General features: G+C 39.2%; 4 protein-coding genes and 1 non-coding gene across 5 annotated transcripts; 4 read left to right on the top strand and 1 right to left on the bottom strand.

The window, feature by feature from the left end:
• The first annotated feature begins 619 nt into the window (after positions 1 to 619).
• LOC137718897 (small nucleolar RNA R71) lies at positions 620 to 730 on the top strand. The gene has a single exon (XR_011065977.1). It is a non-coding gene; the product is annotated as a small nucleolar RNA R71 (small nucleolar RNA).
• A 2,523-nt stretch (positions 731 to 3,253) lies between these two features.
• On the top strand, positions 3,254 to 4,088 carry LOC137718082 (uncharacterized). Its single transcript, XM_068457596.1, has 2 exons — positions 3,254 to 3,577; positions 3,759 to 4,088. Exons 1-2 carry the CDS (start codon positions 3,254 to 3,256, stop codon positions 4,086 to 4,088), a joined length of 654 nt encoding a protein of 217 aa, XP_068313697.1.
• A 3,089-nt stretch (positions 4,089 to 7,177) lies between these two features.
• On the top strand, positions 7,178 to 9,260 carry LOC137717952 (serpin-ZX-like). Its single transcript, XM_068457464.1, has 2 exons — positions 7,178 to 7,970; positions 8,307 to 9,260. The coding sequence occupies exons 1-2, from the start codon at positions 7,581 to 7,583 to the stop codon at positions 9,075 to 9,077; spliced, it is 1,161 nt and encodes a 386-aa protein (XP_068313565.1). The 5' UTR covers positions 7,178 to 7,580; the 3' UTR covers positions 9,078 to 9,260.
• A 1,307-nt stretch (positions 9,261 to 10,567) lies between these two features.
• LOC137716862 (nucleobase-ascorbate transporter 3-like) lies at positions 10,568 to 14,881 on the top strand. The gene is made up of 14 exons (XM_068456224.1): positions 10,568 to 11,081; positions 11,466 to 11,563; positions 11,682 to 11,858; positions 12,447 to 12,547; positions 12,653 to 12,728; positions 12,818 to 12,877; positions 12,956 to 13,140; positions 13,245 to 13,341; positions 13,468 to 13,554; positions 13,694 to 13,752; positions 13,901 to 13,992; positions 14,080 to 14,157; positions 14,244 to 14,404; positions 14,510 to 14,881. Exons 1-14 carry the CDS (start codon positions 10,937 to 10,939, stop codon positions 14,732 to 14,734), a joined length of 1,641 nt encoding a protein of 546 aa, XP_068312325.1. The 5' UTR covers positions 10,568 to 10,936; the 3' UTR covers positions 14,735 to 14,881.
• Positions 14,882 to 16,834: 1,953 nt separating this feature from the next.
• On the bottom strand, positions 16,835 to 20,176 carry LOC137717833 (putative disease resistance protein At5g47280). The gene is made up of 5 exons (XM_068457320.1): positions 19,380 to 20,176; positions 18,722 to 19,116; positions 18,143 to 18,498; positions 17,847 to 18,052; positions 16,835 to 17,746 (listed from the first exon to the last, which is right to left on the bottom strand). Exons 1-5 carry the CDS (start codon positions 20,065 to 20,067, stop codon positions 16,935 to 16,937), a joined length of 2,457 nt encoding a protein of 818 aa, XP_068313421.1. The 5' UTR covers positions 20,068 to 20,176; the 3' UTR covers positions 16,835 to 16,934.
• Between the last annotated feature and the right edge of the window lie 4,742 nt (positions 20,177 to 24,918).

Here is a 24,918-nt window from a genome sequence, read left to right on the forward strand (position 1 = left end):
AATCTGCCCCAATTGTGTCTCCATTTTGGTTAGAGCCGCCGAATGTTGTTGGAAAGTGCTATTGGTGGTTTGTTGGAATTGCAAGGTATTTTGGGCTAACAATTTAACCGTATCTTCAAGTGTAGGTTTTGGTTGGAAGTTTTGGAATTGATTGTTGTTCTTCCACGAAAGATTGGGATGATCTCTCCAACTTGGGTTATATGTATTGGAATACACATCATTCCTTGGCCTTTGATTGTAAGAATTCATGAGGTTCACTTGCTCTTGGACATACTCGGGGTAAGCCTCCTTAGATGGACATTGATGAGTAAGGTGGCTTGGTATGTTGCAAATGGCACACACTTCACTTGCTTTTGGCACCATGTTGAGCACGGATTCAAGCTTCTTTTCTAGGTTAGCTACCTGCAAAGAAAGATCATGATTAGAGCTTGTTTCATATACTCCAACTCTTTTACCCCTTACATCTTTGTGTTGAGCATTAGATCCCAACATCTCATAAATGTTATATGACTCTTGAGCATTCTTTTTCTTCAAAGCTCCACCTGCTACATTATCAACAGTTGATTGACATGTTTGGGTTAGTCCATCATAGAAAATTTGCATTTGTAAGTGAAGAGGTAACCCATGGTGTGGACATTGCAACAAAAGGCCTTTAAAGCGCTCCCAACACTCATTGAAAGGTTCTCCATCATCTTGTTTGAAGTTGAAGATTTGTCCCCTTAATGTGGCTGTCTTTTGAGTGGAAAAGAACTTTTCCAAAAACTTCTTAGCCACGGCATCCCATGTGGTGAGTGAACCAGGTACTAGAGTCATCAACCAACCCTTGGCCCTATCTTTCAAGGTGTAAGGGAACACTCTCATCCTCAGATTTGCTTCGCTTACTCCCTGTAAAGGTAAACCACTCACAACATTGTAAAATTCTTTAATATGAGCTAAAGGATCTTCATTAGGTAAGCCATAAAAAGAAGGAAACATATGGAAATGTGAAGATTTAAGATCATAGTTTCTAGCTTCTGTGGGCAGCAAGATGCATGAAGGTGAATTTGGTATGATTGGTTGAGCAAAATCCTCCAAAGCTCGAAGATCATCTTGGTTGCCCGCCATCTCTTCTTCTCTTTCCCAATTAAAGTGCTCAGATCCTTCACTTGTTGGACTAGACGGTTTCCCTTCCTCTTCTTCACGGACAATGGAGGAACTTGTTGGCACAAAGCTTTCCAAAGTGTTGCCCTTTAACCGTTCAATTCTTTGGCCTAATTCAGCAAGTCTATTTGACATATACTACCTGAAACAAGATAAAACAAGTTTGAATAAAAATCAGAAATCTACTTAAAATGAAAAGAACAAGGTTTAATATCAAAACAAGCAATTATAAGAGACTGAAATTAGTCCCCGGCAACGGCGCCATTTTGATTGTTGTTTTCCTTCTTCATGCTAGAATATGTTTAGTATAATGGCACAAGTAAGGGTGTCGAATCCACAGGGACTAATTGGACCTATATAATCACTTGTTTTGCAAGAACTCTAGAGAAATAAAACTAATCAATGTAGGCAGATTTGTTGTTGTAACTTGAAAGCATAAGGAAATGAAGTAAACACAAAATGAATGAATCAACAGCTAATAAAATGAGATAGTACCAATGGAGATGAAGCTAGGGATTTGATTTTACCATTGCTAACCCAAGGCCATGCTTGTTGAATCAGATTATACTCATCCATCTACCTATTTCTTGAGTTTGTTTCACTTAGATATGATCAACCATATGATGTGTGGATTTGATCAAATGTCTCTAATCATGAGCCTAATTGTGATGTGCAACTTTGGTTCCTAATCAAGAATATATAGTGCACAAGAAACTTTCACAAAACCAAAGGGAACACTCGGCAGGATGTTTGCAAAACATTCCCTTCATTCATTCACATATCCACCAAGATTATGCATGATGTGTGCTTTAATCTTGGCTAAACAACCTGTGGTTAATTCAAATGATGATCAAGCATTAAAATCAACATACTAAGTCACAATTAAAACGGAGAATGAAACAAGAAATAGATAGATTAAATGAGAATTCTGAATTAACTACATGGCAATCTTGCAAGGCTACATCGAATCCCTAGAGAGAGATTAGTTACACTTCATGTTTACAAAAGGTTTGACATAAAAATATATAACATGAGTGAACATAGGATTAAGAAGAAAGAACCCTTGAAGCAAAACTGATGTCGAAATCCCTTAAGAGTTGCCTTCGGTGTGGGTGCTCCAAGTGTGTTGTAAATGAAGGTGGAGTGGCTAAGGTTGAATGGTTTCTGCGAATGGGAGAGTGTATGGAATGGAATGAAGCCAAGAAGAGATTGTGTAGAAATGGAAGGGGATTTGCGGCAAATGGGAAGATTGGATGTGTTTGTGGTGTCTTGTGTATGAAAATGAGATGAGATTTTTGTGTATGAATGCATGGGTTTTTATAGGGGGAATGGGAGAATATGTGGGTGATTGTTTAAGAGTGAATGTGGTTTTATGATTGAGAGTGCATGTGGATGAAATAATGATGGAAAAAGAGCTAGGTTGTTGGTGTGTGAATGCATGTGTTGAATTGGTGGTGCAATGATGAAAGAGTAAGTGAATGTGTGTGTGAATGGTGGTGCAATGATGAAAGAGTAAGTGCATGTGTGTGTGAATGGTGGTAGCTAGGGTGAATTATGATGAATGCATGTGGAATAAAGATGGAGAAGGTGGTGTAATGATGAAGGAGTAAGTGCATGTGTGTTTGAATAGTGGTGCAATGATGAAAGAGTAAGTGCATGTGTGTGTGAATGGTGTTTCTTGATGGTTTTGGGGTTGTGATGCATGTGAATGCATGTGGCTAAGGGTTGTTGATTGGGCTAGAGGTTTTGCATGGCTCAAAGGATTGTTTGATTGGGCTAGGCCCTTTGTTTTATGTCCAAAGTGCATACAAGGCTTTCAAATTCGTCCAACACTTTGGCTCCAAGCATATGCTATCCATTCCAAGCCCAATTTTGCTCCAAAATGCATCTTTTTGCTTCCTTAGCCATATGAACCTAAAAACACACGAAAATGGCTTAAACTACTAAAAAAATTATGAATTAACAACATAAATGCACGAAAACAAGCTAAGTAAGTCGCCTAAATATGCTCCTATCAGGAGCTTGGGAAGTTTTACAGCAAGAGTACAGAGGAGACACTAAAGTCAGAAAGGTAAAACTTCAGTCGATTAGAAGAGATTTCGAGTATACAAGAATGAGGGAAAATGAGCTGTTAAAAGACTACTTCACTAGGCTGTTTGATGTTGTAAACAAGATGAAAACATATGGTAAGGAACTGCCTAATGAAAGAATTGTCCAGAAACTGTTGATTAGTTTGACTAAACCATACGATTCGATAGTAAGTGTTATTGAAGAAACCAAAGACATTGAAACTCTCAGTGTGCAAGATGTGATAGCATCCTTAAGAGCCTTTGGCCAAAGACTCGAGAGGCATGCTGATTTTGCACCTGAGAAAGCCTTTCAATCACTCAATGTTGGATCAGTGGAAGGGCAAGAACAAGAAATGGGAGGGAAAAGGGTATCACAACTCTAGACCTAACCAAGGCAGCAACATTAATGCAGGTCTAAGAACCAAACAATAATGCAAACATTGTGATAAATTTCATCTTGGAGAGTGTTGGTTCAAAGACAAGCCTAGGTGCCACAAATGCAACAGGTTTGGGCACATTATGAAAGACTGTAGATCAAAGAATGTGTAGCAAGTAAACTGCGCAAATCAAGTGGAGGAAGAAGCAAATGTGTTCTATGCTTTCAATGCAAAAGTGGAGAAAAACAATGAAGTGTGGTACGTTGACAGTGGCTGCAGCAACCACACAACTGCACATGAGTCATTACTTATTGACATTGACACAAACTTCACTGGAAAAGCGAAAATGGGAAATGGAAACATTGTCAAGGCCACTGGAAAAGGAACTTTGGTTATCAACACCAAGAAAGGAAGAAGATGCATAAGAGAAATGATGTTAATGCCAGGACCGGATGAAAACCTCCTTAGTGTGGGTCAAATGATGGAGCATGGGTATTTCTAACTCTTTGGGGGACTATGGTTGAGATCTATGATGACAGATCCCTATCAAATTTGGTGACCAAAGTGGAAGTGAAAAATAGAAGATTTCCACTTGTGTTGAAGTACTTAGACGAAGCGGTAAAGAAAGCAAGTATAACAGGTTATATGAAACCATGGCACAAGAGGTTTGGTCACTTAAACATGATAAGCCTAGAAAATCTACAAAAGTATGAAATGGTACAAGGGATACCTAAGATGGATCACTGCAATGAAATCTGCGAATGATGTGCATTTGGGAAGCATCACAGAGATTCATTTGAAGTTGGCAAAGCTTGGATGGCAACAAAGCCACTCGAATTGATTCACACAGATGTGTGTGGACCAATGCAAACAACAACAATCAATGGAAACAGGTATTTCCTAACCTTCATTGATGACTACTCACGGATGTGTTGGGTGTATTTCATGAGGTTAAAGTATGAGGTATTCATAATATTCAAGAAGTTCAAGGCAATGGTGGAATTACAAAGTGGATACCAAATCAAAAGACTGAGAAGTGATAGGGGAGGTGAGTACACCTCACATGAGTTCAATGCATTCTGTGAAGATGTGGGTTGGAGAAGCAACTTACTGTGGCATATTCACCACAACAAAATGGGATTGCAGAAAGGAAGAATAGGACTATAATCGAAATGGCTAAGTTTATGATGCATGAGAAGAATATGCCTTATATACTCTGGGATGAAGCTGTGAACACCTCAATGTACCTATTGAATAGGTGTCCTACTAAAGCACTGGACAAGAAGATACCATTCGAAGTGTTTAGTGGAAGGAAGCCCTCTGTGAAGCACCTGAGAGTGTTTGGCTCAGTATGTTACACTCTCATCCCACACCAACTAAGGCACAAGTTGGAGAAATCAAGTAAAAAGGGTGTTTTTGTAGGCTATGGTACCAGTGAAAAAGGGTACAGAGTTTATAATGTGTTAACTCAGAAGATAATCCTATCAAGGAATGTTATCTTTGATGAAAACTCAAAGTGGAACTGGGAAACAAAGATAGAAGAAAAGGACAATGTCTCTGTACAACTTGACCTCAACAAAAGGCAAACAAGGGAGCCCATGGAGACCTCAGTTCAAAAAGAAGTCATAGATAATGGTGACATACAAGGGATTCCACAACAAGCTAGTATGAGTCCACAATCAAGTCAATCACTAATTACAACTCCAAGTTCAACTCCAGTGAGATTGAGAAACCTGGATGAGATTTATGCTACATGTAATTACTGTGTAGTAGAACCAGAAACATATGAGGAAGCTGAGAAAGACAAAGCTTGGAAGAAAACAATGAATGAAGAGCTTGAAATGATAGAGAAGAATGACACTTGGGAACGTGTAAATCGACCAAATGACAAGCCTGTGATTGGAGTGAAATGGGTGTACAAAATGAAACTCAACTTAGATGGTTCTGTGCAAAAGAACAAGGCCAGATTGGTGGCTAAAGGTTACGCACAGAAACCGGGTGTAGACTTCAATGAAACCTTTGCTCTAGTAGCAAGATTAGACACATAAGGACTTTGATAGCCCTAGCAGCCAAGAAGGGTTGGATGTCAAATCTGCATTTCTAAATGGAGTGCTAGAGGATGAGGTGTTTATGGATCAACCTCAAGGGTTCACAAGTCAAGAGTTTCCTGAAAAAGTGTACAAGTTAAGGAAGGATCTCTATGGCCTAAAGCAAGCTCCAAGAGCTTGGTACAGTGAGATTGATTCCATTTTCACTGAAAAAGGATTTCAGAAAAGTCCTAGTGAAGCTACACTCTATGCCAAGACAGAAAGCAATAACAAGACACTCATTGTCTCAATCTATGTGAATGATGTTGTCTACACTGGAAATGATGCTGTAATGATTGAAGAGTTTAAAGAAGAAATGATGAAGAGGTATGAAATGACAGACCTTGGCCTTTTGCATCATTTTCTTGGCATTGGGGTAATTCAAAAGGTAAACAGCATTTTCATTCATCAAATGAAGTATGCTAAAACCTTGCTTGAAAAGTTTGGTTTGAAAGGTTGTAAACCGGTCTCTACACCTCTAATTGCAAATGAGAAACTTAAGAAGGATGATGGAAGTGAATTTGCAGATGTTAGTCTCAACAAGAGCATTGTTAGCAATCTATTGTACTTAACTGCAACAAGGCCAGATCTAATGTTCTCAGCAAGCCTAATTTCTAGGTTTATGCAGAATTCTAGCAAGATACATATGGGCACATCTAAGAGAGTGCTGAGATATGTGCAAGGAACACTAGATTATGGGATCAAGTATGAAATGGGGAAGTCAACTATCCTAATTGAATTTTATGACAGTGACTAGGGTGGTAGTGAAGATGATACCAGAAGCACATTGGGCTACACTTTCACCTTTGGTTTAGGGGTATTTTCGTGGGCCTCTGTGAAGCAACAAAGTGTTGCACTATCCACAGCCGAGGTGGAGTACGTGAGTGCATCAGAAGTAACGGCTCAAGCTATTTGGCTAAGATTTAAACTCAAAGATTTTGGCTAATTACAGGTTGATACCACACCACTCTTGTGTAACAATACCTCTGCAATTGCCATGACCAAAAACCCAATTTTCCATCAAAGAACAAAGCACATCAAGAGAAGATATCATTTCATCAGAGAAGCATTGCAGGACAATACAATCAAACTAATTTATTGCAGCATAGAAGATCAGATCGCAGACATATTCACAAAAGCACTTCCGAAGGAGAGATTCAATTACTTGAGGGGTTTGCTCGGAATGACTCCTAGAAGCAGTTTAGAAGGGAGTGTTGGATGCTAACCAGCTCTTGGAGTCGAGGGGTCGAAGGCAGCAAGGAGCTCCTGAGCAAAAGGTGTTGTCTACATCGAAGAAGGAAGAAGAAGAAAATGAAGGGTTGGCCTCCAACGGCTAGTTTCTTGTTGTTTAAATGTGTGAGTGACAAATGTACATTCCAAATTAGATCACTTAAATCCCAATGAAGGGCTAGGATTTAATCTAGACTAGTAAGGTAATTTTAGTGTTTAAATATTGTCTAATCACCATACCCTTACACATTTTCTCTACTTAATGAAGTATGGCTGCTGCATTTTTTCTGCATGACCTTGAAGTTGAAAACCACACTCCAATATCCTCTTAATTCTCTGCCATTCTACCCCTAAGAAACCGATCCAAAAACTATAACCAAAAATCATCCAAACAAACAAATTGTATCACTCATAACAAACATCCAACAAACCTATATTATTCTTATCACAAATCATCCAAACAAACAAATTCTATCACTCATAACAAACATCCAACAAACCTATATTATTCTTATCACTATTGTCTTCTTCCCCACTTGGCCTCGCATTGTTCGTTTGAACCTGCAACTGATGACCGACGACCGACACCAAGATTTTCCCAAACCTTGGTCCTTACTCTCGTATAAATTCGAAACGAACAGTGGAACAATTTTCTCGCAACCGGACGCACAGCAAACATGGATCTGAGAGAAAGCATCATCAACCAAAACGACGTGGCAAGGAGGCTGACGAAGCAGCTGGTTCAGACCGAAGGCAAGCAGTCGAACCTCGTGTACTCGCCGCTGTCCATCCACGTGGTGCTGAGCCTGATCGCGGCTGGGTCAAAGGGTCCCACCCAGGAGCAGCTGCTCTCGTTCCTCAATTCAAAGTCCACCGACCACCTCAACTCCTTCGCTTCCCAGCTCGAGTCCGTGATCTTTTCCGATGGGTCCCCCGTGGGCGGCCCCAAGCTGGCGTTTGCAAATGGGGTTTGGGTGCAAAAGGATCTCCCGCTGAAGCCTTCCTTCAAGCAGGTGGTGGACGCTTATTACAAGGCCGCTCTTGCCCTAGTCGATTTTCAGACCAATGTAAGCTCCCAAACCCTCTGTCATGTCGTTTCGATAGTTTTACAATGCTGCTCATGATCAAAGTCTTCAAATTTTTTTTCGATTTGATTAGAGATGTTTGTTCCTGTGTTGAACCTAAATTGCAAGCCTGCTGATGCTCTTTTATTCTTGTAGCATTTCAACTAAATACTTCGTCTCTAATCATTACTGTTCGTGCTTGTTCTTGTGCATAGCTTAGCCGTTACAAAATCGTATGGTAGATTTTTTGTTCGTTACTGTTTGTGGTTGTAACTGATCGAGATATGCAGGCTGATATCATTGTTTTCTAACTTGTCGTAACTGTTGTTGGTGCTCAAGGCTGCTCAAGTGGAGTCGGAAGTGAATTCATGGGCTGAAAAGGAGACGAGCGGCCTTATCAAGAATCTACTTCCTCCCGGGTCACTTGACAGCTCAACCAGGCTCATCTTTACGAATGCATTGTACTTCAAAGGAGCTTGGACTGAGAAATTTGATGCATCAGCTACAAAAGAGCATGACTTCCACCTTCTCGACGGGAGCACAGTTAAGGCGCCCTTCATGACCAGCAAGAACAAGCAGTATGTAAGTGCCTTTGACGGTTTCTCAGTCTTAGGGCTCCCTTACAAACAAGGTGAAGACAAGCGGCGCTTCTCCATGCACATCTTTCTTCCACAGGCGAAAGATGGGCTGCCAGCTTTGGTTGAGAAACTTGGCTCTGAGTCCGGGTTTTTAGATCGATATCTTCCCAAACAACCAGTTGCAGTGGGCGACTTCAGAATCCCAAAATTTAAGATCTCATTTGGGTTTGAAGCTTCCAATGTCCTAAAGAGTCTGGGACTGGTGCTGCCTTTCGCGGGTGCAGGAGGTCTGACGGAGATGGTGGACTCGCCCGAGGGTGAGAAGCTATATGTTTCCAGCATATTCCACAAGTCGTTCATTGAAGTGAATGAAGAAGGCACAGAAGCTGCAGCTGCTTCTGCCGGGGTTATAAGTGATAGGAGGATGCCCATGACATTTGTGGCTGATCGTCCGTTCCTCTTCACGATCAATGAAGAAACGACCGGAACAGTTCTGTTCATCGGTAACCTGCTCAACCCTCTTGCCGGCTGAGTGTTACAATCCCCTGGGAAAAGGCATCATGTGTACGTAGAATAATACGAGACTATAGTAAATAAAATGTATGATCCTTGTATACATGTGCTATGTTTGGTTATCACCCAATCACCCTGTACTTGCAGCAGTTGATCTATTTGTAGAATCTTGATTCTGAATACTTATTTTATGTTATTACGGCCACACACGATAATCAAGACTATTTGTTTAATACTTAAGCTTACTTGTGGTCCCATTATGTAAAAAAAAATCTACATACGGCCGTTTGCATGTAAGAAATCGTTTATTGACTTTAGTTGAGCTTAAATAATAATCATCCGTTCGTGTTAAAGTTAAAATTTATTTTATTACGTGACTGATTTAAAATATTGTAAATACTGATTTAAAATTATCTCATTGTCACCTTGTGTGTCATTCTCGTAGAATTTGGAATTATTCACATTGTTTAGTAACGTAAGATGTTTCAGTACATGAAAACGTCGTTACACTTATAAAAGGAACTGCAGCGCCTGCTGACCTCGTTAATTTAATGGTAGTTATCTCTGCCCCTTGTCACGACTCCCATGCAATGCTGCAAAGTCACAAGCACCCATCGTTTGGTTCTAATATTACAACAGTACCCCCATGGAAACACAATCTTAAGCAATCTCCAATACTCATAACGTTGTTGAAGTTTTGCAAGAATAATTGCTAAAAAGTGATTAGACGGTCGGATAAGAGATAGGGTTTATGATTTGATTTGGATGTTCCACCGTTTGCCACTCAAAGTGTCTTATCTACCAAACATATCTTGAAAAATAATTTAGTTTCGTACAAAGAATCATAATCTTTATTTATCATTGACGTAATCAATCATTGCATGTTTTTGATCAAATCTGTATTTATTGGGATATTCATCCTTAAAATCTTCATTTTGTTATAAAACAACAATATATTTATTATTTTTAGAATTTTGTAATACGTTTATTTAATTAGTAACCTTGACATTTTAAAATTGAAAAATCAATATTTAAATGCAAAGTTGTCCATTTTGAATAATCTCTAACAATATTTTCCTTCTCGTAAACAAGTAAGACTGGTTTATTTTGTACACAATTCGATATTGAGAGTTGAAATTCTAAATACTAAGTTCTTAATACTATATTTTTGTAACCATTTAAGATGTTTGTATGCTCGAAGAAAATGAAAAATTGAATCAACCCATATTATTATTATGGCTGTCGACATCTTTTATCGTAGGATAACCATCAAGTCACACCACATATCCAGAAAGAGAAATCCATCCAAAAAATAGGAAAACGAAAGGAAATTCCTTATTTTCCTCCGTGGAATCATCCCTTCTCTCCCCACCACGAAGGTCTCAGCTGAAAAGAAACGGATGGCACAATCGTGATTATCACAAACAGCAGTGTCAAATTGTAGCTAGAGAATGGTCACCACCGTTTACAAATAAGTGGAAGTTCCTCGAAGAGTAAGAGAGAACTCGACAATCATACGTAATCTACGTCTTCACTTTCTCAATCCTTTTCTATCTTTTTTTTTTCTCTGGGTTCCTTGTACTTCTCGTAAATATTAAGACTTTAATTCAACAGAAAGGAACTTTCTCTTTCATTGCTTGCATTTTTTTTTTCAGATTTTGTACTTTCCTTTCCTTGCAGTTGCTTGGAAGAAACCAAACTCAGAAGACCTTCGTTTTTTTATAGAATTCAGTTCAATCCGTTTATATATATATATATATGGTGTTGATGATTTACCAGAAGTGATAGTGCTTCAACCGAGAAGAAGAAGCTTTTAGTCTTCAGAAATTCAGAGAAAAGATAAGGAAGTGGAAGAGTGAAGGAAAAGCAAAACAAAAGATGGGAGAAAATGCTCCGCCTCCTCCACCACAGGTGGTTGCTCGGCCGTCTCAGATGCCTCTTGGGGCGGCGAAGGGTCCTATTTGGACTCCAACTGAGCAGCTCCACCACCTTCAGTATTGCATCCACTCCAACCCCTCTTGGCGTTAGTCTCTCTCTGTTTCTGTTATTTCTTCGTTCTGGGTTTCTATATTTTCTGAGTAAAAAGCTGATTAAAGTTGTGCTATTTTAATGGGTTGGTTTAAAAGTTGAAGCTTTTGAAGTTTGCTTTTTAGTCCTGATTTTGCAAATTACTTTTTACTATTTTTGTTTCGGATTCTCTAATTTATTGTGTTCGAATCTTTTTAAGTACTGTAATTAGTTCTAACAAAATAATAAGCATATGTTCCATAACCAGTTTCAACTTCAACTTATCCTGCTTACAAGAAATCGATATCACTCGGAAAATGTTTAGGAAGCGTAAATGTAAATTTCCCATGTTTTCCTGATCAAATGTAACAAACTGCTTCTAATGGATCGAATTTTACAGCGGAAACATTCGTACTCGCTTTCCAGCACTATATTGTGATGCTCGGATCCATAGTTATAATTGCCACTAGTCTCGTGCCTCGGATGGGTGGGGATCATGTAAGTTATGTCCTCTATATCGTAAAGTTTATAATATACCGGTTAAGATTAGCGATCACACACGTAGCTTTGAATCCGTGATGTTAATGTTTGGGTTTTGTTCTCCCTTTGTGATCAGGGTGACAAGGCACGCGTGATTCAGACGATGCTGTTTATGGCAGCAATAAACACGTTGATCCAAACACTCATCGGGACAAGGCTTCCAACAGTGATGACTTCGTCATTCGCTTTCACCCTTCCGGTGATGTCAATCATCAATGATTATTCTGATCGGAATTTTAGAAGTGAACATGAGGTATGTAAAGTTTGAAACATGTTATTCATAGAGGATTTAACATCACATTAATTTACTTCCTAAATTGCTTTAGGAAATTTCAGTTATAGACTTTGAGATGAAAAATACGTGGTGCAAACTTTATACCAGTTGATGCAGATCAAATCAAAACGTGTAAACCTTACATACCTGTAGAAGACGTCATGATGAATTTCTGGTTTTGAGGACGGAACAGATTGAAGCACGTCTATGCACTGTTGCGTCATATGCAACGAACTGATGGGGAGTTCTAGGGTTGTGGCATTAGCAATGTGACAGGGACCTCAAACTTACATAGGCTTCACGTCCCTAGAACCCTACCCACTAACGGAGACTAGAAACTCTTATGATCCTCTAACCAGAATAATAAAGCCAATGGAATTGTATTCCAGGCAACAACCCCTTAAGCAATTGGAATTAATCCGGTTTCACTCTTCCCTGTGGCACAAGGAATAGCTAACTAATTAAATCACTAACCCTAGTTCATTCGGTTGCAACTATGCAAACCAGTTAGGGTTGGACTTTATTACTTGACTCCAACACGTTGATGATTAATGTGTATGATTACAGAGGTTTGAGACCACAATGAGAACGATTCAAGGGTCACTTATTGTAGCTTCCTTCTTCAACATCTTCATCGGGTTTAGTAGGGCATGGGGGAACTTCACAAGGTACGAAATCAATATCTCAAGAGTGATGCTTGAAGCCTCAACCTGACATTCTTCTTCGTTATCATTTTCTAAACTGTCATCGGTTTTCTTTTTCTTCTCTATCAGATTTTTTGGTCCAATCGTTATCGTGCCAGTGGTTTGTGTAGTCGGTCTTGGTCTTTTTGCACGGGGCTTTCCACTTGTAATGTCTTTGACAAAACACTCCATTTCTCTCATCAAATTCATAAGGATATTATCAAAACATTGATCTCTCTCTTATGTTCTGCACAGCTCGCAAACTGTGTGGAGATTGGTCTGCCTATGCTGATCCTGCTCGTCATTACTCAACAGGTAAATTTTATCCGATCTGCCACTTTTTGTTCTTAGAATAAATGTTCTAAGTTTAACATGATAATATTGTTTGGGCAGTATCTGAGGCATGCTCTTCCTAGAGCCCATAACATACTCGAGAGGTTTGCTTTGCTTCTCTGCATTGGGCTTGCATGGTCATTTGCTGCTATCCTCACCGAGGCTGGTGCTTATAACAATGCTAAACAGCAGACTAAACAAAATTGCCGTACAGATCGCTCTTACCTTATAGCATCTGCTCCTTGGTATGTACATGTATCAGGTCTCTCTTCTTGCGTAATAAAGTTAATAAATTCGCTTCAGAAGAATTATTCTTTTCATAACACTTGTTATTGCTGTTCAAATGAAGGATTAGATTCCCATACCCGTTTCAGTGGGGTAAACCCATATTCCGAGCGAGCCACGTCTTTGGAATGATGGGAGCAGCAATTGTTACGTCTGCAGAGGTCTAATACTGGTTCTATAAACTTTTTTATGCACTTTGAAAATTTCGTAATTGGTATTGAATCTCGTATCTTAAATCTGATTCTATGCTTAATCCTTGATAAAGTTAATAATATGTTTTGTTGCAGTCAACTGGAGCGTATTTTGCGGCAGCACGGCTTTCAGGTGCTACTCCCCCTCCAGCAAGTGTAGTGAGCCAGAGTATTGGCTTGCAGGTGATTGCAAATTGTCATGCCGCTCCTTTCTCCCTCCCCCTCATCCTTTCCAAATCTCTGTGATGCTTTAAAAGAGCGGGAAACAAACGTTGTATTTCACAATAGTTAAAACGATTTAGTTGTGTATGTTCAAATGTAGGGTGCTGGCATGCTGCTTGAAGGTATTTTTGGCGCTGCTGTCGGTACCACAGCATCCGTGTAAGAAAGCCTTTTTTGCTTGACATATATGTTGATATTCCCTTTATATAATAACGGTTTCCTAGCTATCGAAGAGTATTGGATATCAACAGAAGAAAATTTGCTTACAAAGATTATGAATTCACTCATTTTTTGTAATGTCTTGCAGCGAAAACGTTGGCCTGCTTGGATTGACACACATAGGGAGCAGGAGAGCGGTGCAGATTTCAACTGCTTTCATGTTCTTCTTCGCTATATTTGGTTCGTTCTCTCCTTCCGTTAGTGATGTCATGACTCATGCCTGGGTTTACTACATTGTGTTTGATAGTGTTAAGTTGTGTCTTTCAGGGAAGTTTGGAGCTTTTTTTGCATCAATTCCTTTGCCGATATTTGCTGCCATGTACTGTGTTTTATTTGGAATCGTCGGTGAGTGATTCTATTACCATTTCCTAATCTTGTTAATACCATTCTATCACCGAAAAGTGTTTCACCTTTGTTTTCTCTATCTGCAGCTGCTGTTGGTCTCACATTCATGCAGTTTGCAAATAATAATTCCTTGAGAAACATCTATGTTTTGGGTCTTTCCCTGTTTCTTGGGATCTCGATACCTCAATATTTTGTCTCGAACACCACCCCGAATGGTGTCGGGCCAGTCAAAACGGATGGCGTATGGGTAAGTTACACATAGACACGTTACGCTAAACCTTAGACCCTCTCTCTTTCAACTATGACTTCGTTTACTTGAGATTCTAAATCAACATCATTTTGATGGCTGCAGTTTGATGACATACTGAACACGATCTTCTCATCGAGCCCAACAGTGGCGATGATCGTGGGCACGCTGCTGGATAACACGCTTGACGCCAAGCATTCGGCCAGCGACAGAGGACTTGCATGGTGGAAACCATTCCAGAGCAGGAAAGGAGATGCTAGAAATGAGGAGTTTTATAGTCTACCTGTTAGGATACGGGAGTACATACCTTCCAGATTTTTCTATTATTAGATAACAGAACATGCTTATAAATTGTGAGATGATGTTATTTGTTGTGTTTAACTGTTCATGTACATGGTACATGGGTTTGTTATTAATTTAGCAGAAATATATATCCTAGAAGCCCAAAGGGCAATAAAGAAAGAGGAGAATTGTTCATATGGTCGAAAAAGGAAAAAAAAGATGGGAGAGAAACTTCGGTAGGTCTTCTTAATTAGGGCGCTCTTATACTATGTGGGATCGGCGTGGCTTCAAGCAGCTCTTTCAAAGTTTCTCTCCTCTTGAGAGTTGCTAGTGAAAGAACTCAAGCTATTAAGCACATTCGACCAAGATGCTATTAGGCGCCTTCAGAAAGATGATCTTATGAAAGGGGAAACCAGTTTCAATTGTCTATGATGAATGTAATGTTGTAATGAAAGAAATGAGTTGACGTGGAATAGATTAGTTGGTTAGAGAAATGCGTGTGTTATTTGGCATCTGAGTTTAATGCCATTTTGTGTACATAAGAAGGGTTAAGAATACTTAAGTTGAAACAAAGAGAAGGAATGCTATTTTTTCAGCTCTTTTTCTCATCCTGCAACGTTGAACGATTAACAGAATCATATGAAGAACCGGCCTCAGTAGAAATTAACTATGTCTCACCAAAAAAATAATTAAGTCTGAAATCGTTTAATCATCTAATATCAAACGAATAGACAAATAAAAAAGTTAAATGATTTTTGATTCATTGAATGTTTGAAAAATTGATCTTTCAAGGGCGTTAAAGGTTTGAAACAGTTCTTATATTCAAACAACATTGCATGACGAGAATGGAAGCTAGAATGTTCAAGTAAGAATGTTACTGTATTTCCTCAAATGAGATATTTAAGTAGAATAGGGACAAAGTGAAAAATGTAAATGAAGAGATAATGATATTATAAATATGATAATGAAATCCATCACTGCTAATCGTAATGACATATTGTCCCATATATATATATATATATATTGTTCTGGACGACAATCACCTCCAAAAACAACAAAATTATCAAGAAAATATTGTAACCTAAATCTGCCCAGAAATATATAATTTATACATATATTCATGAATCATGGTCCATGTAGTCTAAGACCAACGGTGTGAACGCCCGAAAGATGAAGGAGTACGACTCTGAAAACCAACTCTGTAAATTGACAAAGAAGCCGGCAACCGCACTTGGTTTGGTCGAGGTCTCGATCTCTCATGGACCCCACACGTTTTCTCTCCATTTCCTCAAGACGCGTTTGCCTAATTTTGAAGATAATATACTCTAATCATATAAATTAACACATAATCATCCCTTGAATATCAGATTTATTCAACTTTTATAAGTATATGTTAATACGATTTTAACGACTGTTTTGAACTCCTCGTACAAATTCATTCAAACCAAAGTGTTTACTTATTTAACAGCGATTGGATTAGTAAAAGGACATCAACGTTTTGTTGCTTAGTACAATAATAAAATAGTTAAATAATTTTTATATTATGTAAATTTTAACAACAATGATTTAAAAAATGAACGGCTGTGATTAAGTTAATCCACAAGCTTAAATTAATCTATTATTTTTCATTTTGGGAAGTGTGCTAAAGTCGTATTAGGGGTAGGGGATAAGTGGGAAGGTGGGATTGCGGGATGAGGGTAGACTAATTCAAACACTGATGTAAGCTCAATAAAATTGGACCCCAGCTGAAGTCAATTCAATCAGACGTTACAAATATTTCAAAAGTTCTTGTCCTAACTTTTGGCTTCAGGCTAAAGTGCTTGTGAAACAAGTCCTTTTGCTGCTTGTTAGCCGCCAGCTGACTGTCCCTAAAGCAGGGCACTTGCGACGACTTCTGAAGTGTTCAGAAAACAGAACCACAGACACACCACAGTTAGAATAATCCTCTAATTTTTTGCCCTATTATTTGAATCGACATCCCCTCTGAATTTCTACGTCCGAAGTTCAAAGACTAGGAGAGCCAAGCCAGTGAAGAGAAATTCGGATTCTTAGTTTAGTTAGGTGGACTAGTAGGATGAACAAATAGGGACCGTATGGTTTAAAATGTGTGATCCGGACTCCCGAGTTCCAGACACAAAGATTCAGAGAGGATCTCAATTCCTATTATTTAACTTCATATGAACAAATTACTTACAATTTACAACAAAGTTTATACAAATTAACATTGACTAATGGTACAACAATTTGCTCATTCATCGAGCCAGTCCAGATCGAAATGTTTCTCCACCACCTGAACATGAAGCTCCGGCAATGCCATCTCTGCATCTCTCCACATCCAAGAAATATCCTCGTCGCACACTACACGGCGCAGAGACTGTAACACTGCAGCGGATTTCGGCAGATTGCTAATTTGTGAACATTCCCTCATGTCAATCTTTTCCAAACTTGCTAGCTTACCAATGTCCATGGGTAGGCATCTCAAATTTACACATTGGGAAATGTCAATGTACTTCAAGCGAAGTAGCTCGCAAATGCTGGCCGGAAGCGTCTGCAGTGCCGGACACGCGTATAGCCTTAGGATCTGTAGAGATTGCAGCCTTCCCAAATCAGCTGGGAGCTGGTATAGGCTGTGGCAGTTGGTTACGCTCAAGTTCTTGAGCGAAGGCATTGCGTAAATGCACGAAGGCAGCTGGAACAAGTCATCGCAATGATCGATGGTGAGCTCTGTGAGCCGAGGAAAGGCCGATTGATCAAGGCTATTACTTATCTTGCATAGGATTATATAGATTTTCCTCAGATTTTTCAGGGGGATGGTAGATAATCGAGGGACAAATACTTTTTCAAGCCAGAGGCTTCTCAAGTTGGTTAAGTTTGAGAAGACTGAAAAGCCATTTAGTATGCAATTTGATGTACTGTAATTCATGATTATCAATGCCCTCAACTTTGGCATGTTTTCAATGAAAGGAGGAAGAAGGTACTCGTCGTCCGATGAAAAATTCAAAATCAGCACTTCACATTTGGGAAACTCCATCTGGAACCAGTCCATCTCTCTCATTTCACCTGCATTATCGAGGAATGAATCGGTTTAAATCAGCACGAAAGAGTAAACATAACGAATAACCTCATAATCAATAAGGCAATTACTGAGACACGTTAATACCGGTATGAACTGATACAATCTTCGCGTGAAATGGCTGATCTGAATCCCTCTCCCATTCTCTTGGAAGTTCAGTCTCTGTTCTTGGCATAAGCAATCGACTACGTTCGTTCACGCTGCCATCACTGCTCAAATGAAGAGCAAGGTCCCTCAGCACATCATGTTGTGTAACAGATATGTCATAGCAACTGCTATATATGTCTCCATCTCTACAACATCAATATATACAAAGGGTTCAAAACAGAAACTAATCACACTCAAAGTAAAAGAAACCAAGTGCCGAACTTTAAGCATCGTACCTTGCATCTTTCACCAGGGTGAGGAGATTTTTGTTCGAAAGCTCGACAAGTATAGCAAACGCTTCTTCTTCATCGATGCCATGTATTTCAACCCACATATTGGTAAGGATATCAAGAGGGATCTTCTTGTCTTCTGGAAACGCACCCAAATCTAAGAAACATGATTTAACTTTTTTGGATAAGCAGTCGAGACTCGCTGCCATTCGCTGAAGTAGATTGTTCTCATGGGACTCACAAAAAGCTTCCCCTTTTGACAACTTGCTCCTTGCATTTGCCCAACACAATTCAGGCTGGTCCTTCAATGAAGCTCCAATCACTTTGAGAGCCAAAGGAAGCCGCTTGCACTCGTTAACAATCTAAAGTTCAAGAAAACAATCAGTTACCAATCTAAAGAAACATGAAATAACCCGTTTTGATTAGCAGAAAATGGAGATTGGAGACTTATGACTACGTTTAGCAGTAGAAAGAAAGTGATTATGCATTATAGAAGCACTTTCTAGAGCTTTTCAAATAAGCAATTGTATTCTAGCAAAAACGCTTATGAGCAGAAAGAATTACAAACGGACACTAAGATCGTACCTGCTTGACCAAATTTTTATCAGCCGCAGGAGGAATGGACTTTTGGCCAAAAGCAGAGTGACAAAACAGAGAGAGTGCTTCTTCTTCCCTCAACAACTCAACATCATAAGTGGCATCGAGAACGTTTGGGAATTTGATACGTGAGACCACAAGAAACTTGCAGCCCGGGATCTTAAGGAGCAGCGGCTCAAGCACTGCCAGTGACCACACATCATCCAAAACCACCAGAGATTTCGTTACGGTTATCCATTCATACTGCAAGTTCCATTGGGGAAGCACAGAATTGGGACTGAGAATTTGGGTCCCCATGATGAACTGCACAATCTTGGCCTTCAACTGGTTCACATCTGGAGACTGTGACACTGTCAGGAACAGAATCCTCTCATTGAAATAAGCTGCATTCGAACGGCAACGAACACAAAACAGAGTCAGTGTTTGATTCTAAAGAAAACTCAAATTCTAGAGAACCCATTAAAGCGAATTCAAGTTCTATAAAAACGCTTCTGACAACATTTGGCGAAAAAGTCATTATATCATCTGAAAAGTACTTGAATTTTCAATACAAATTTCAACATGTTTCTAATAAAGTAAAAGCACTTCTAGCAAAATCGATTACGATGACAAGCAAGCAATCCGAAACAGGCACTTAGTTACTTACATCTAACTTGATCATCCTTGCAAAGCTCTCTAGCAAGAGTGGTTTTTCCAGAGCCACCAATCCCACAAATCCCAACGACCCTCAAATCCTCCCTCCCAAAAATCATTCCCTTCACCGTCTTCATCCCCACCCCTAATCCCAACACCACCGAACTGCTCACCTCCCACTTCATCTGCCCTTCCTCCTCAACCCTCCTCACAGCCTCCTCCATCCACCCGCCACCGACACCCCCGCCCCCGCAAGTCCCAAGCCGCTGTTCCAGCACCCGGTTGGACCAATCAAACCGGTCAAGCCGCTGATCCACCTCCGCCCTAATGTGGTGGACGTCGGCCAAGATATGGACCTGTAATGGGCCCTGAAGAAATCTTGACACTGTCTTCTCCAAAGCTTCCATCTTTTTCGCCAATTGGACGTGCGTGTAAAAGTGCCAGCGCGGTGTCATGAGGACTTTTCGGACCAGTTCGAGGCCGTTCTGGAGAACTTCCGACATGCGGTCGAGCTGGAACTGCCGTTCGGCCGGTAGCTCGACGCCGGAGTACTTGATTTCTTGGATTATGGGGAGGAGCTGCTCGACTGAGGTTTTGAGTTCCTCGGCGGTTCCTCTGCTGCTGCATAACTTGAGGGAGATGGCGGCGAATAAATTTTTCAGGAGCTCCGTCGTGATCTCGCCGACGAAGAAGTCCGCCATTGCCCTTGTTGGTGGTGGTGGGAGCTGTGCGACTATGGCGGGTGAAATGATTAGCCTTGTTATGGAGAGCGCGCTTCGACGATGGTTCTCAGATATGCTCCATGCCTTTTAAAACGTTGTTTTATAATTTGTGACGTGTGTAATTAGTCAACTAACTATTTAAAGATTGGTTTTTTCAGCCATAACCTTTGATAATATATACCATTTGTCAAAAGATTTTAAAAACTCTATTTAAAACTAATTTAATATATTTTTGGCAAAAAATAAATGTAAAAAGGAAAACTTGATATAAGTTCAAGTTTTTGAGCCAATAGTATGAATAGTCTAATTTATTAAAATAAGTCAAATTCCTTAAATTTAATTATTTAATTATTAATAATTATTTCTTCAATGATAAGATTTATTAAAAATCAAATTTCTTCCTAATTATCAATTTGATATATTTTTTTTTTTTTGCTATTTCTTGTTGTTCCTTCTGCTTTAAACCCTATTTATAGATTTTATTTTTAATTTTTATGAGCAACCTATATCTCATGTTGATTATATTTATATACCTATATGATAAATTCTTTTTTATAATCGACCTGTCAAAGAATCATGTGCCCTACTTCTAGGTGTATTATATTTTTCTAACTTTTAGTTGGGTTTCATATGTTGCTTATAGGTATAATATATATTCATATATATTTTTTGCTTGAGTTAGGATAGAATGTTTTGCAAATAGATTTATGTTAGTATATTAGGTTTTTTTGTTATAAGATATTTGTGACAGTCCGTCCTGAATTATTCGTACCGTAAGTGTGAAATGGTGATTTTGCCCTTGGTGGGTATTTGTCATTTTGGGGTGATTGTTTTGTGGTTTTGTTGGTTGCATCTGGACCACACCCACACCCACATCATTTTCTCCTGTGTCTCTCTCTGTCTCGAACTCCCTCTCTCTCTCTCCCCTTCTCACTTGTACGGACGAGGTTCAAAACCCTTGCAAACGTTGCAGATCGAAGTGAAAAATTGTACCTTTGTGTTCGTGAGGACCATACGAGTTCAACCATACCAATTTCAGGTAAGGAATCCTTCGATTTCACGTCGAACCAGGAATCTCTGATTTGGTCACTGTTCATGCACACGTGAATTATTGATTTTCAGGGAATTTGAAGCTTTTAGGAAGCTTAGTGAGGTTCTTAGGAAGCTCGGGGTGGTTCGTTGGAAGGAATTGGACATCGGGATCATGAGTTACAAGTTTGGCCGATTTTTCTAGAATTTTTCCGGCGAGATCCTATGATCTTTGAGGTTTCAAACAGGTATAACGTTGTTCTACTCATCTCCAGCTTTCCATTGGTGCAAATTTCATAGAAATTGGTGAAGAAACGAGTGAGAACGAAGGGTTTGAAGTTTTTCCAGGTTTCCGACGATCGGCGTCTCGCCGGAGAAGATGAAGGAATATTCCATCAGTTTGGACGGAATATTTTGACGCATTCAGTCAGATTTAACGGAATCTATTAGGGTTTAACAGAATATTCCTAACGGCATTAACTGACGCCGTCAGTGTGCCTGGCACGTGACCGTGCGTGGGAGCGCGTAGGGCCGTGCCCTCGCCGGCGCGTGGAGCCTCGAAAAATTATTTTAAAAATATGGGGATGTTCATGAGGTTGAGTAGATCACGTTGGTGTATTCACACACCCCATTTGAGCATTGTATGAGAAGTTATTACCTAGTTTTGGTTATGTGCTTTAAATTGATGTTTTTATAGTTGTTTTGCATATAAGTGAGACCTATCCTGAAGACGAGCGCAATCACTCGAGGCAAGGGGGTTATGACTCTTCCACATACCAGTGAGTGGGCTTTTAGTTTTCCGTATGCCTATTTATTTATGCCATGCCTATTTATTTATGTATGCCTATTTATTTTTCCCAGAAAATGAAATGGAATGTTTATATGTTTTAAATGCCATGCATAACGTTTGCCTATTTATTTATGCATTAGTAGTTGTATATATGTATGTTTAGTCTTGCGGACGCACAGGTAAGTGCCAGGTAAGTTTATAGTTTATGATTGTGCATTAATGGTTATATGAGATGCATAGAGAGCTCATAACTTGCACCCTCGGTTTTGGGGCTCCCGCCCAGAGTAGGGCACAGTCATTCACGTGATGTTCACCTCCCGCACCACACGTTCATCTTGGATCCAAGTTAGCATAGTCCTGCCGTACAAACCACTATAGATGGTTCCAACTCGTAGGTGACCCGTGATTATTCACCCAGTCTTCAAGTGATCGTAGCACTTGAGCATATTTATTTACACCCAATCCTATCGTACAGACCACTTTCGGTGGTTCCTACTTGTGTGCAGGTATAGTTAGTGAGTTGGGGATTTGAGCTCTGGATTCAGCCATACAGGTCACGTTAGGTGACTCCGGCTGACATGTTACTTGCATTGATTGACATTACCTGGGTTACTTACAGTTTATGTGGAGGCGTTCGACATGACATATTTCTGAACACGTTTTCGATATATGTGTATATTCTATTTTCTAGAAAACTATACAGGTTTTACGGCGAGGGCTTAGAACTTTTGTTAATGAAATGATTTTGAAAAACTTTGTTTTTGCCTACTCACACTTTCTGTTTTGCGCCCTTCCAGGTTCTAGTTAGAAGCAGCTTTGGTGGTTCACGAGGACTTGACAGTGGTTCTGACAGAACATCACACATGTAGGATTCACCTTTGGGGTGTTGTGTAATTAGTATTCGTTCTTCTGGACTGCACTTAGGCTTTCTGTGCTCTGATTATGTTTATCCCACTTAGTCTCACACTAGTGTGTTACTTTAACTAGTTTATTTAGTACTTTGCTTTTTATTTATTCGTACTTTTATTATTAATTTTGCTTCGCATTGTGCACATGGTTACATCACTCTCACGTGACGACCAGCACACCTCGATTCCGATCAGGGTGTGTCAATATTAATTAGATTTTTTTGGAGTTGGAAAATACATAATATTAGAAGATTTTAATTGATTTTTAATATTTTTAGGAAATGTAAAATGAGTATACAAGAAATAAAAAAAACATGTAATTAGATAACTGGACTCACTTCTAAAAACCATTTATGATTTTGGATCCGGATCTAAAAGCCCCATGTAAAGAACAATAGTAAATAATGCGATGAAGAGCTCAACACCTCTTTCTTCCTCCCCTCATTTTCCACGGTATTCCTACCCCAACCCTAATTCTCTCTTCCCCCATCTCACTCTTCTCTGCGATTTATCTTTATTCCGTCCCCTCTCACCCCCTCCCCAAACCCTCTCCATTGCTTTTTCTTCTAATTTTCAATTGCAATAGAAAATGTAGTTAGAATTTTCAATTTTGATGTTATTGTGTTGAATATAATTAAATTTGGTGTGGGGAGATAGATAGAGACATAGGAATAAAAGAGAGGAAGAAAACAAGGGCAGCATATATATATATATAAAAGATACTGATTTATTGTCAATGGCTGGGGTTGGTGGCGTTATAGTTGTTGGTTTGATTTTGAGTTTTTCATTCCTTTTGTTTTTACTTTTTTTTGTTGTTGAGTTTTTCAGTCCTTTTGTTTTTACTTTTTGCAATGTAGATGGAAAAATAAGACAATAGAATGGGCCTAGTAGCATTCTTTTTTATACAAGCTATAGTGGGGGAAGGGGAGTTGGATTCTCGTATGCAAGGATGTATATTTTGACTAATTGAGTTACACGTCATTTGTTATCACAACAGAACCACGAGTATTCTAATGATCTTATATAACCCCAATAACTTATTCATTGTGTAAAGTCATCTCCAACTTAAGGAGCTAAACATAGCCCTGTCTATAATTATAAGCCTGCAAAAAATTATTTTTAAATGAACAGTATCAGGCCATATTCATACACCATCTTCAACCGAATTTTAAGTTTGTAATAATTTTTCAAACATTCTATCCATTTGATGTCTCCTTTAAGCCTTTGCGAAGGCTTGATGCCATTTGCTCAACCTCAGATAAAGTTGTTTTTCCATTGGGGGACTCAGTATTTTTTGAACATACTAGTTCAAAGGCCTTCACTTGATTGACAAATACCATTGATACTATCTTCAAAGATCCACCTATAAGCCTTGGAAAGAGCTTCATCTTCTTTTGGGTCCAACCTTTTATTTTTATTTTTTTTGTTTTGAGAGGTTAGGTTTACATCAGTGTAACTTCTTTATTTGTTATCAATAAAATTCCATTTTTCAAAAAAGAAAAAAAAATATTTTAGGTGAATCTTGACAATGATGATTTAAAATGAATGGATGTTATTAAGTTAGTCTAGAAGTTTAAATTAATCAGTGTTCTAAAAGTTGGTTTAGGCGGTGTCTAGGCGCTGAGCGGTAAGGTTCTGTGGCGATTTTGGACAAAACGTTCAATAAAATCCGGGAGGGTCTAGTCGGCCGCCTAGGCGGCACTAGCGGCACTAGGTGGTCTAGGCGGTGTTAGGCGAAATGCTAGTCGGAACCTAGAAACCCATAACCTTTGTGCAAAACCAGAAACCTAAAAGCTCTGTGCAAACCAAGAAGCTTTCATCTCAGACTTGAAACCCAGAAGCTCTGCGCATCCTACAAACCCAAAAACTTTGAGGAACCCCAAAATTCCTAATCGCACATTCGTACACTGCACGTCATTCATCGGCCTCCAGATCAAAAGAGATACCCAACAATTTATGAAGTCAAATCAAAGAAACCCATATAGAAAGATTCAAACCCCAAAATTTAAAAACTCAGAACGATGGTTTCGAACCCAATTTTAAACTCATTAGGGTCTCTAAACTTTACTTACATTTTTTCAAATTCTCAATACATTATAAGTA

Source organism: Pyrus communis, chromosome 15 (assembly GCF_963583255.1).
Source record: "Pyrus communis chromosome 15, drPyrComm1.1, whole genome shotgun sequence".
Classification (NCBI taxonomy): domain Eukaryota; kingdom Viridiplantae; phylum Streptophyta; class Magnoliopsida; order Rosales; family Rosaceae; genus Pyrus; species Pyrus communis.